This window comes from Drosophila elegans, unplaced genomic scaffold (assembly GCF_018152505.1).
Source record: "Drosophila elegans isolate 14027-0461.03 unplaced genomic scaffold, ASM1815250v1 contig_208, whole genome shotgun sequence".
NCBI lineage: Eukaryota > Metazoa > Arthropoda > Insecta > Diptera > Drosophilidae > Drosophila > Drosophila elegans.
Genome location: NW_024545578.1, coordinates 18208319 through 18222057, shown reverse-complemented (window position 1 = coordinate 18222057; position 13739 = coordinate 18208319). Strand labels below are relative to the sequence as shown.

At 41.7% G+C, this 13739-nt stretch overlaps 1 protein-coding gene across 1 annotated transcript; it reads right to left on the bottom strand.

Moving 5' to 3' along the window:
• Window positions 1–568: 568 nt before the first annotated feature.
• Window positions 569–4817, bottom strand: LOC108142745 (POU domain protein CF1A). The gene is given in 1 exon segment (XM_017266771.2): window positions 569–4817. A coding segment is annotated over 1 exon segment (2193 nt). The 5' UTR covers window positions 4059–4817; the 3' UTR covers window positions 569–1865.
• Window positions 4818–13739: the final 8922 nt, after the last annotated feature.

Here is a 13739-nt window from a genome sequence, read left to right as displayed (position 1 = left end):
TCTTAAATATTCGGTTTCACTTCTCTCGCTCTTATAGCATAGTTTTCAACATACCAAAACAAAGTACACTAAACAAAAATTTCGTTTAGTTCTTAAATATAAAGATACACCCAAAAGATAAAGTTTGATTATTTTTTTTTTTTTTTGTAAATAAGAAAGTAGAAAAAGTACACTAAAATGTAAACGTATATCAAAAAACACAAAGAGGATTTTTTTACACAATTTTCGTTTATTTTTGTTGTTGAAATAATTTCAATTTTGTGTTTAGCATTTAGTTTGCTTTTTGTTTTAATGTACATCAATTATTATATTACAATTTAGCATTTGTTGTATTTGATTATTATTGGTTTGTTTAAATTTTAAGATTTAGCTATATTCTTGTTTGTTTTCCATTCGATTTCCTTGCTTATATAGAAAGTACAGTACTAAGTAACTAAACTTCACGTGCCTATTCATTAAAAATTACCGCCTAGAAATTACAGTTTATATTTTGTAAATGTTGTTTATTTTTTCTGCTGTGGTTGTATTTTTATGATTTTTTTCTTAAAGGGTTTATTAAAAAATCTACAATTGCATTTAAAGCTAAAAAATATGACTTAACTGTAAGTTTTTATTTACAGATGTTTTGGGTTTTTCCATATTTTACTTAATCATTTTTTCATCTCGTATTCTCGTTTACTGCGCCGCGCGTTAAATTCTACGTTTTTCGTTATTTCTTTCTTGATTTACGTTTTGTTTGTTTATAAATTTTTTAGAGTACAATCTACTGGCTATATATATATAATATATATAAACACGGCTTGCTTATGAACCTAAACCCTAGCTAGAACCGACCGAGTTGTCTTACTGCTGCCATTTTTTGAGCCTTTTTAACTTGATCTAGACGGCGACAAAGTGTTGAACGAAAAAATATTTTGTGGACTGTTGGGCATGGAAACATTTACCTTGCTTGTGGAGAGCAGCTGAGGAATTTGTTTTCTTTGCTTGTCTTTTTTGGTTTCTTTAACACTTGGGTCGCACTTTTAACTAGTTTTTATTTTCTTTTAGTTTAATTTTTAGCATATAGTTTTTAGGTTAAAACAACATCACTTGGTTTCACGTTTGATTTGAATTGCGTGTTTCTTTCGCTTTATATAAGGGAAATTTTCGTTTACATTTAATTTAGTTAATTTGATTTAATTTAAGCAAGTTTTTCAAACTTTAAAACAAACTAAACTGGTGGATGGCAGCCTCCCCATCTCCTCCACTCCCTGCTCCTCTTTAAGCTGAAGTTTAACACAGATTAATGCACTGGTAAAAAAGACGATTTCTCAACCCCATCATCGGACCTCATCTTATTTCTATTTCTATAGATCTACGTACAGTCGAACTTGTCTAACGCGAATCTCAAAATATAAACAATTTACAATTACAATAACAATTTTTTGAAATTTGTTTCGGAAATATTTATAGTTTTAACAACTGTCTTTAAATTGAAATTGGTTTAGGCTTTTAAGCATTGACAATAAATGTCTGCACTTTTTAAAACAGTTCACTTAAAACATTATAAGAATATGTTTAAACCCTTAAAATTTTTTAAAATTTAGGTTGAGCTGTTATTTCAAATAAATTGTATTTTAAGTTGGAAAGGTATCAAAGCTCAAAAGATTTTTGTGCAAGAGATATAGCAATGATAATTTCACTTACGAAACATTCTAAAATTCTCAGAGTTCGAACAAATTTAGGTAACTACTGCTGGGGTCATACAATTCACGTTAGAGAAGCTCGACTGTACGGTTCTAGGGCTGCTCCCGCTTGAACTGCGGCCACCCGTTCGACACCGAGTCCTAGGAGGACTCATAGCCGAACCAGGCGGCCGACGAATGCTATTCCCCGCCCGCTCCGCCCGCCCCGCCGAAGCTGTTGAAGTGTCGTACCGCTCCGGGCGCCGCCGCCGCTCCGAATTGCAGACTCAGCTCGAAGAGGCGGCGGGCGTGCAACTGCTGCTGCTGCTGCTGGTGGTGATGGTGCTGCTGGTGATGGTGGTGCTGGTAGTGGTGGTGCTGATGCAGCGGATTCAGATTGAGATGGCCGCCGAGCACCGAGGAGGCGGATCCGGCGGGCGAGGCGGAGCTGGGTGGCTGTAGCGGGAGCCCACTGTTGCTGCCGGCACCCGGCGACAGCTGCGAATTGCTGCTGGTGCCGCCGACGGGTTGCTGCTGCGAGTGCTGCAACTGATCGCTCGTGTGAAACAGGTGCGGATGGTGGGCGGGATTCAGGTGCGGATGCTGGTGCGGATGCGGATGCGGGTGATGCGGATGCTGGTAGCGCATGGGATCCATGTACATGGCGGCTGCTGCAGCGGCTGCTATGCTGGATGCCTGCTGTTGTTGCTGCTGCTGCTGTTGTTGTTGCTGCTGCTGGTGGTGTTTAACTTGCTCCTCGTTGTTGTTGTTGTTATTATTATTATTGTTGGTGCTACTATTGTTGTTGTTGTTATTATTGTTGTTAGCCTGATTGCCAGCGGAGGAGCTGCCCAGCGGACTTTGCGGCGACATCACTTGGCTGGTCATCGTTGCCGACGATCCCGCACTCGACGAAGGTGTATTCGGAGTGTGTTGCTGCTGCTGATGCTGCTGCTGTTGCTGCTGTTGCTGGTGTTGCTGCTGCTGCTGCTGTTGCTGTTGCTGCTGCTGCTGCTGCTGCTGCTGTTGTTGCTGGCTTAGACTATTGAGGGATGCAGGAGTGGACGCAGCTGCAGCTGAGTTCGACTCCTGGATTTCTGATTGCTAGTGAGCCGCCAACTGATGCGCCGACACGGCCGAAGATTGCATATTCTGTGGGCTCAGCATCGGCGGACTGTGCGAATGCGAGTGTGTGCCCATCGGACTGCCGTGCATGTCGTGGTGCGGATGATAGCCACCGTGGTGCATGTGACCCGGCGGCATGCCGTCCATCATGTCGCCGCCCAGCGTATTCGGCGGCGTCATGCGCTTCTCCTTTTGCCGCCGATTGCAGAACCAAACGCGCACCACCTCCTTCTCCAGCTGCAGTGAGTCGGCCAGCGAGGTGATCTCCTGGGCGGAGGGCTTGGGCTGCTTGTGGAAGTGCTGCTCCAGGGCCCCCTTCACGCTCACCTCGATGCTGGTGCGTTTCTTGCGCTTACGCCCCTGGGCGGCGATCTTGTCAATGGACGTGGGTGAGCCCGTGGTAGAGTCCGCCTCCTCCAGCCACTTCTGCAGCAGCGGCTTCAGCTTGCACATGTTCTTGAAGCTCAGCTGCAGTGCCTCGAAGCGGCAGATGGTCGTCTGCGAGAAGACATTGCCGTAGAGGGTGCCCAGGGCCAGACCCACGTCCGCCTGGGTGAAGCCCAGCTTGATCCGGCGCTGCTTGAACTGCTTGGCAAAGGCCTCCAGATCATCCGAGGTGGGGGTGTCCTCCTCTCCGCCGCTTATGGCGTCCCGGTCGCCGCCGCCCATGTGATGGTGTATGTGCAGCTGCGGCGACTCCCCGCGCAACGCATGATGCAGTGGCGCCACACTCTGGTGGTGCGCTGCCGCAGCCGCATGGGCCGGGTGGTGCAGCATGCCGTTCATCGCATGGTGGTACTGCAGCGGCGAGCCGCCCGTGGGCGCATAGTGACCCGCATGGGGGGCGTGCCAGGCGGCGTGGGGCGAGGCCATGCCCTGTTGGATGCGCGTCTGCTGCGAGAGATGCGACATCTCCTGCTTAACGGTGTCGGCCGCCGAGGCAACGGCAGCGGCGGCGGCGGGATGGTGATGTGTGTGGTGCGTGGGCAGCGACCAGGGATCCGGATGCAGGGCGCTCCAGGAGCCCAGTCCCGAGCCGGGACCCAGACCCAAACCCGTCCCGTTGCCCTGGCCATTGGGCGACGGCGACGAGGGCAACTGGTGATGGACGGCCGCCGCGGCGGCCACATGGTGATGGTGATGGTGTTGCATGTACTTCATCTCACCCGCGTCTGCCGCCGAGCGCGGCGACGACGTGTGGTAGCCACCGCCGCCCAGGGCCAGGTCCAGGTCGCCGCTCGGCGGGGTCATGTACGAGGTCGCGGCCATCCCCACCGCTCTGGGGCTGTTCAGGCCCTCCACGCTGGCGGGGTAGGGCTCCAAGTTGGGGCTCAGTTTAACGACTTTGTACACCGATCGATCGAAAGGAAGACCAGGGTCCCTATGCTCATTCCACTCGAACCGTGAGGCAACCGTCTTGACGTCTTTTACGGGCAACGTGGCAGGCGCAAAAATCTTCTAAATCTTTTCTCTGTTCTGTTTACGGCCTTTTTCGGGGGCGTGGCCCTCGAGCGCGCTCAACAAGTTTGGTTCTTTTTTGTTTCAAAAATCCGACGGCAAACGCTTGGGTTTTCACGGGTTTTTTTGTTGTTTTTTTTTTTTTTTTTGTGTTGTTTAGCTTGACTAGCGGTTGGCTAATTTGTTGTTTGATTTGGGTATTCTATTTATTTGTTGTTAGAATTTTGGTTTAGCACTCTTAAACACTTGGCACTTTTGTGACGAGAATTTCGCTTCGGGTGAAATTTCGCTTTGGATCATAACATTAATAATCAGTGGTCAAAACGCGAAACTCTGATTCGGATACAGATTGAGATTCGCTCGAATTGAAATTCAGATGCGATTGTGTTTGTGTGTGTGTGTGTGTAGTGGATTTGTTTGTGGGCTGACCGATTCGAAGCCGACTCGATGCGATTCGATTTCGATTGAGATTGTGTGTCTGAGATTGAGACTGAGAAGTCAAGACAGCCGAGAGCCCAGGGAAATTCACGTGCAGACTCGTAGAGCTATCGAAGTGAACTAACGTCATGTCTCGCACCGCAGCGCTACGTTGAGCGCTCTCGACGCTCGGCGGTACGGCACACAGACACGGCGACGCACACACTCGCACTCTCTCACGCACACCACCGTGCGAGCGGAACCAGTTTGTCCACTGGCCTTCCAGCATTCCACGGGTGCGAGCAGCACCGCCAGCAGTGCGACGAGTGAGACAGCTGCTATCGCAGCAAACTGGAAGTGAGACTTGCGCTCTATTGGGTTCGCCGTATTCCAGCGTTACGCCCCCAAAAAATTAAAAAAAAAAGATTCCAAGAGCCGGCTCTGCGAAGTTTCCTCAATGCATTCCCATGCAGAGTGACATTTTTAATTGCCCAGTGCGAGAGCGAGAGGGCGAGAGCGCATCTCTCGATTTTTTGCTTACCGCTGGCTATCGGGAATAAGCTATAGGTATAGGAATACGAATTGGGTTCCCGGTTGGAGCTTTTCCATCCAGGACTTCTCTCTCTTCCTTTTGGGAGCTTTGTTTCAGTTCCTTGCAGCTCCTTGGCCAGACAACTTTTAATTTCCTTTTGTCAGTGTGTGTGTGTGTGGTTATTGCGAAAAGGGGAGGAAATCAGGAGAGGTGCCATTGCGATTCTGAAAAACATATTAGTAACATAACGTGGATAAGGAATTGAGAATATATATAGTACAAATATTTTGTTTTTTTCACTTTGATCATCATTTTAAATGTGTATAAAATTCTATTTGACTATTTTCGTTCAGTTGGCCAATGTTTGTCATATAATGTTTAACAAGACAACCAAAAAATGGCATTTGGCTTATCAGTAAATATAAACTAAATTACTTTTACTATAACCCTTTCAATTTTAAAACATATATACTATAGGAAAAATATATTATTATTTAATTTTTTGTGTGTTTTATAAACTTGTGTTTTTGTAAACTTTTTCAAAAAAGTTTTGTCGTCTTTGTTGATTGTGAATTTATAAGCCGTAGAATTTAACTGTTGTGATTAAAAAGTAAATGTATTACAATAGCGCAGGCAGAATCACAAACTAGTTTAAACTGCTATTTAATTTACTGGTCAAGTTATCATTATACAATTATTCACTTGATGAGGTCCAATTAATTATCAAATTAATGTTTGTAATAATAGAACTAGGGCACTAGCCTGGAATAAAACTCAAATTAATTGAAAGCGCTGTAAGATAAACTTAATTTCTAAATTAAATTTCAAAATATAAATGCACTTTTACTTGGTAAGCCGTATGTGGTATTCCCTTTGTTATGCATATAAATATCATTTGTTTTTCTATACAAAAACTGCCTTTCTTTTGCGCGTGAACATCTTTTCCTTTTTTCTTTTGTCAGTCTGACTTTGTTATGACTAGTTAACAGTTAAATTATGGCCCAATGACAATTCATTGATTCTTTGAGGGGTTTGCGAAATTGCCGTTCCAATTTGCATAGCTAAAAGAACTGGCATCGTTATATCTTTCATCCAAATATCCCCTTTTGTTTCTCAATGTGCAGTTTTTAAGTTATTTGTCTCTCAGTGTGCAGTTTTGAAGCTTTTTATTTATTTGATCGCTGAGGGATAATGGGAAGAATCGAACGGAGATAATATGAAAAGTTTTATGTTCGCTAAAACAATGAATGAATGGATCCGAACCCAATCAACTAATATATTTACGTTTATTAAACAAATTCTCCTAAAAATTTCACTGGCTGGGCCAAAACTACAATTAATTTAAATAAATTTCCATTTCCTAATAGTTTATACGTTTTTAAGTAGCTGAATTTCAATCTGTTTAATAAAGAAAACCAACTCGACACTGTTTTGTAGTACATATTACCCCAAATAGTTTCTCTAATAAGCCCCTTAGCCTTTTCAACCAAACAAACTCACACCCCCACACGCTACAGCATAAAATTCTTAACATAGTTTTAGACCTCTTTTGAGGCAGGTCAAGAGCTCAATCAAAAAATTATGCAAACTAAGGTCATCCAACCGAGCAGACGCAAGCCAGACAAGTTCAACCGTATTTGCATGAAATTTGTTTACGTTTTTTCCACGACCATATCCTTTGGCCACGCACTTGGGCATAATTAATAAGCCAACAACCGTTTCCATCCCAAAAACCCAGTGACAAAATAAAGTCACAGTCACTCTCGTTCACTCATTGTTCATCCTTAGACAAAAATTTACATGATAATTAGGTGGCGGCGCTAAATAACAACAGCAAGAGACAAAAAACAGTATTTAAATTTCAAATGTCGAAGGAAAAATCCTGTTTTTGCCGGCCATCCTCCCTCGGTGATTCTGTATTTTTTGTTTCCCACTCCTTTCGGTGGCATATGCTAAATGCGCACGCGCCGCGTTTTTGGTTTTTGTGGCCAGGAAAGGACTTGTTGCATAATTATGCGCCGCATGCGAGTAAATAAAAAAAAAAAGATGGTAAAAAATGAGCAGGAAAGAAAAAATAACTAAGCGCTGCGTTTATGAATGGAAGATCTCTCGTTTCGGCCGCGACCACGGAGCCGTTGATTTGGATGATAATGAGCTCGATTAGCATTTTGGCTGCATTTTTATATGGCCATCTACCCGCTCCGACTCCGACTCCGATTCCGTCTCTATCTCACACCTCGTTCAGTGCCCGTTTTTGGGCGCACTTGTTTATAATTATTAGCATAATTTTCTTCTTATTTTGCATTAATTTGTTGTCCGGCAAGCGAGAGTGAGAGACCCGAAAACCTCGACGTCTGCTTTGGTAATTAAAGTGCCATAATTTCCGAATCAAGACATTTAAACTGGTCTGCTTTTGATCGCTTTGTTTATCGCGCAATACAATTAATGCACACAACCGCACACACACACACAAAATTTGTAGGGGTAATATAACGCGGCTACTAATTTGTGGCAAATGCAAAGCAATTTTATTTGCTTAAGCGGTATTTAATGCATTTAAACAGGATTTTAAGTAAGAAAAACATTATTTTATTGGCCTTGCCAAAAGCGGAATTTAGTCTGGCTGTGGGAGTAGTTTTATTTAAGTGTCAACCCATCGTAAATTAGCATCAGCTAATCCGATTTTTATAATTTTAGCAGCAATGAAAAAGTCTATAAAAGGAATTTGGGCTTTTCTTGATTTTTATTTTAACGTATAGGATTTACGTATTAAAATGGTAACACATACTTATCATTTAAGATTAAATTATAAAATTTTTAATTTGCTTGAACGGAAGCTTATTGTCATAACTTTTGAAATTTAATGGTTTCGTTCCATGAACTGATAATTTGATTCTTTTTTAAAATAATAGCTTATGGAACCCCAGTTGATTCTGAAGGTAACCCAAGGAGAATCGATTAAAAATCTCGCATACAATTAATCCTTACTGACTGTCCTACCTACATCATCTTCAAAGTATATTTCATGCAAATAATCCTTGCATCGTCTTCACAACCCCTTTTCACCCTATCTATTGGCTCATTTGCAAACAAACGTTTCATTAGAGAGACACATCGAAGGCATCATCGTCATCCTCAGCTGCAATCCATTTGCGTAAAAAGAATCCTCGGACAACTCTTTACCATATGCCCAACTTTAGATTATTTTTTTGCGCGCCAAAAAAAAACACAAACACTTAAGACAACAACAGGATGGGTTGGAAGTCCTGAAGACGAGACCACGGAAGACAACCCTTGAGCAACCCTTCATTGCTATTTTTTGGCAAGGTCAACTATCGTGTAGGCAAATTGCATGTAGGCAAATGCGAATCTCCCCGTGGATGCAACCTAGTCATTTATCATTTTTTTTTCATGTGCAGACCTCCTGCAATTTCAATTTTTGCGATTTTGCATGCAACGGCCGTTAAAAGTCTTCGGGTATGCAATCAGGGCGCTTATCCTTTGGGCCCCTTGGCCCGAATCCTTTCACTTTCGCTACCTACCAGCAAGCTGGCAGAGCAACCCAGTAGAGAGTTTGCCAAATTCCGGCACACACACACTCGCTCACTCACACGCACTGGGAACATCCTTGCTGTCATATGCAAATTAGGCCAGCCAAAAATAGAAAATTTCTGCGTCCCGCCAAAAAAATACAGAACGGTGAAAAAATAAAATGCGAGCGGAGCACAAAGTGGCAATTGTTGTCCAAAAGGGTAAATGGGTAGAAGTAGAAGCTGAAGCTGAAGCGCCCCGTTTGGGTTTAAATGCATTTTTGGTGCGCCTCATTGGCTTTTGGCATTGAAGTTCGTGGCCCGACGCCCAACTGTCAATAAGACCGCGCAAAGGGCAAATATGCAAATTAGTTAGCATTTTTCCCTTTTATTTATTAACTAATTTATCTCTGCGGCGCTGTGACACGTCCCATAGGCAGAGCGAACCCGTCATGGTCGTGAATTATTGGCGAACGACATAGAGGAGGTACGAAAAAAGCGTTGCAACACCTGGACACAAATTTTTTTTTTCGTTTTTTTGTGGGGTAAGCGTTGCTTTCAACGCTCGTTAAGTAGTTAAGTAGGTTATGGTAAAGCGGATTGGATTGGTTTAAATCCAATATTTAATAGAGAAAACGGTGAAAATGTAGTTAGATGATATTACTACAAAGAAAATTTCCTTGTTTTAACTGTGCTGTAGTGGAATTCAATTAGCTTATAATTTTTTACCTATCATTTATACGGTTTCTGACGCCATAAACAGTTTATATGTTGCAAATTATACATTTTTAGATTTCAAACAACATATTTAAGTAAGTGTTTTTTTCATTAAAATATCAAAATACCTTGGGCGTAAAAAATGAGTTATTATTAATAAAAAAATCTAATTAAAAACTACATATTTAAGGTATAGACTTTCCATAGCTTAATATGTTTCAAAATATTTTTATTTTAACGACCTAACTACTTTCTTAATCCCATCATATTGGTTTAATAACCGAAAAACTTTTTGAGTTATAATTAGTAGCTATAAGCCATATAACCCACCATAAAAATATATCATAAAATCAAAACTCAGCTTCATTTAGAGTTACAAAACTTGCATTCGCTTAACTCACTTTCAAGATCTGAGTTTAATAGTTTCGATTTTGGTTTTATTTTTTTGGGAAAATCCAACAAAGAGGAAAACTAGAAAAATAAATAATTCATTAAGGCGTAAAATCTCCATAAACTTCACTTTTGAGCGCTGGGCTCTCACTTTCAATCGGTTCGAAATGCAATCCAAGGCACTCTGTGACAGAAACCCAACCCAAGAAGTATGGCTGGAAAATGTATGAAAATTAAAACTCTGTTCACACCCACCGAAGTGGCGACAGGAAACCCAACGAAATACATATACATACGTATGGTACAAGCCAGGCAAAGGGAAAAACATATGTCAATAAAAATCTCTTTTCAAGGAACATTTGCATAATGCAGTCAAAAGGGCAACGCGTTCTCCGACTCTTCCTCTTCCTGTGCCCAGGTGACTGGGACTTCAAACAGAACCCAAACTTGCAAACTATGGCACAACTACGGCACGCATGTTGGTTTCCTTCGAAAAACAGGGAAAAAAAACCGATTGCGTCAAACGATATCCATCGCATTTGAGGGGTCGCGGCCTTTTAGGCCCAGGGGTGCATATCATTAGCGACAAAACCAAAAACAGTGGCACACATTTTCCGACTGACACTTTTTTCCTGGCTCACCAATCGCCTCCTGACACATCAAAGGCCAATCAACTCTTCCAATTGTTTTTATGCTTCGAGTTCTTGGTGTTTTCGAGTCTTATAGGAAGCGGAAGTGAACCCTTCTAACCCCCCGACTTAGCCTGTCCACAAACCATCTGCCCAAGGGGTGGGTTTCGTGCGGCGCGTGGTGAGTTTCTTTTGACCTTGCCATAAAAATTGCGAATTGGAAAAGTGTGTTAAAAAAGGTCGATACTGCCTATAACTTGCAAAAAAGTGAAAATGCTGTTAAAAATATTTTTTTTTATTTTGGTATGAATTTTTTTTTGTTTTTATCAATACAATTATTTTGGGATACATTTTATTATTAATGCCATTTTATATTAAGAACACAAAGACTTTAAGTGTTTTGAAATTACTAAACTTTTAAGCTTTAAAATATGTTGGCTAGTATTTTAGTCACAAATATCACCCTCAAGACATCCTCCCATATCACATAATTTCTGTATTTACTTACAAGTTTTGTTAAATGAATTTTAATTGAAGCATAAACGCCGTTTTTATTTCGTAAATCGCACGCGCCAAGCGATTGGGGCACTTATTTACCGAACGCTAAAAAAAAAATGACGGCGCAAATTGCGCAGAAATTGCAAATCGCCCATAAGGCATAAATGAAATTTTTATAATCGAATCGCATTGCCGAAAAGTGACCGAAAGTTGCGCATGTGCCGAATACTTGGTTTTTGCTGCTGCCCCGAAATTGCTTATACTGTTACTGTTATTGTTATTAACTTTTGCTGACAGTGACAGGAGCGAACAAAAAACACTTATGCCGACAAAGACTTGACGCCCTGACGTGACATGGTCAACTCTTATTTTTTTTTTTTGGTCAGCAGATAGCGCGCTTTGATCTGCGGTCGGCTGGCGGAGGTGGATATATAGCACGTGCAGAAACCCCAGCCGGCGATGCTATCTTCAGGTCCACTATCCTCCAGAGATGTGGCGAAAATCAAAAGACTTTGGACACAAACGCGTTTTCATTGAAACCGCTTTGAGCGCGATGCTTTACACCTGATAACCGACCAACAAAATAAAAACGCAAAAAAAATAAGGAAAACCTCCATTGAGGCCGCCACAGGACTGTGATGTAATCAGAGTCAGACCCCTGCCACTGCCACTGCCCCTGCCCCTGCCCCTGCGATTTGCCGTACGTGATATTGTTAAAAGCTTTTAATTGAAGTCATCTTCTTGCTCAAAACAGGTAGCTGCCCCCAAAGAGTTGGATTCTTCGCGGGCTGCCGTTGCTTCTGCTTCTGCTTCTGCCGTTCGATGTCGAGCATTTTTATGATTAAACTAATTTTTCTTTCCCCATAGCAGGTGAGATGGTTCCCCGAGCTCTCTGATCCCGCCATTCCAGTGCGTCCCTCTAGCCAAGTTATTTTAATAAACTGCGCGACGTGCCGCGCATTCTGAAATGCGATCAGTTTCAATTTTATTGTAGCTGCTGCTGCTGCTGCTGCTGCTGCTGCTGCTGCTGCGGTTGCTTCTGCTTTTCTGCTTTTAGATTATGTAGTTCCAGCACTTGTAAGTGTTTTTAGAAGGCAGCCCCAAAGAGGAGTGCCCCGGACACGGCTGACCAGGCCCAACGTGCTCATTTAACAGTAGCCAGCAAACGTTCATATTTCCCTGTTGTTTGTACCTCTTTGTATAATAATTTAAAGCGGCGTAAAAATATTTTAATGATAAGATATAATGGCCGTTCAAATGGCGGAGGCGCTTGCTTTTGCCCAAGTCAAACAAATCGGTTGAAAGGGCTTTTAAAATAGAAGACCGACGCGAGCTAGGAATTTTAATCGCTATTAAATAAAGCAGAAAACACACCTCGAACTACACGATTTGAATTGATATAATTAGTTAGACATTTGCTTATTATAACTTTCCTTATTTACATTTATTGCATGCGCAACTGTAAATAATAATAATAACAGTACAATTCTTCTTATATGACAAACAACTTATATACTGTTTTATAATTAAATTTTTGTTTATTTAATTAATTTTTGTGTTTTACAAGGTGAGTTAAAATATTTGAATTTCTTTGGAAACATGTTACTTAGATCAAAGGAGAAAATTTCAAAAAAATATACGTATAATTTTTTAATCCATATCTTTTTTTTTAACAAATTCCCCCTTCAAAAACTCATCTATTAACGCCCTTTTTACAAATTTCTGGCTGGCTTGTAGGCAACCTGTACAACGTTTATTTATTTTTCAATCCTTACCCCCTGAAATAATTTATGCGCTGCAATGACACTTGCTCATGACCTTATCGACGTCATCATCGTCATTGCAGTTGGGCCCGGACTTTAGCCACAACTTTGGCCAGCGGCACAAATATATTTTTAGCGGTTATTTTTTTTTTTTTTTTTTTTGGCCAGACCTAAACGAAAAACCAATAACAACAATTAAGCACATGTACACGACCATGCACAACAACGAGCCCAGAGTTGCCATGAATTGTATTGTTGCCATTTTTCTTTATGGTTTTATGCGTTTTGGCATAGAGTTCGAGCCAGAGTCGAAGGAGAGTTCGATATTGAGCAAATAAATCAATTTATTTCAATTATAATTATAGGCTCGAGTGCAGGTCGAAGCAGAGGCTTTGCTTCTCGCTGCATCCTTCTGCCTTTATGCCCGCGAGGTTAATGTTTTTCCCCCCTTTTTTCTGGGAGCGCGCGTGGCCAACTGCTCATTACTTTTGTGGCAGCACACGCCCCGTTTTGGTTATTGAGGCGTAGTTTTGGCCAATTGTTGAAAAATGAAATGGTCTGGCACATAGTTATGGCCCGGTATCGGATCGGCATCTCCCTCGCTCCTGGCTAGCATACATAAGTTACATGGAGATGTATAAATTTCATTTTTGATTTTAATCAATAGAATCGCCTGTTATTTATATGCCACCGCTACTTCACAACTTTATTTGAATGCCCCAAGGTTTGCACTTTTGAGCCCTCTGTTTGGTGGGTTTTCTGTTTTTTTTTTTTTTGTTTTTTATTTTTGTTTTCGGTAAGGTTGCAAATTATATGCATTACGCATGCGCAGCAGGGAAATCCTCCTGCTTCCAACTGCAGTTGCTTACGTTTTGTAAATTAACTTATAAGTGGAGCCCAGAAACAGGCTGCAGCGATGAGAGCGATAAGTAAGCGGAATAACCGAAGGTTTTAATCCAATTTTAATTGATATTATGGCAAGTTTATATAAAGGCTTGCAGGTCATGATGGAAAAC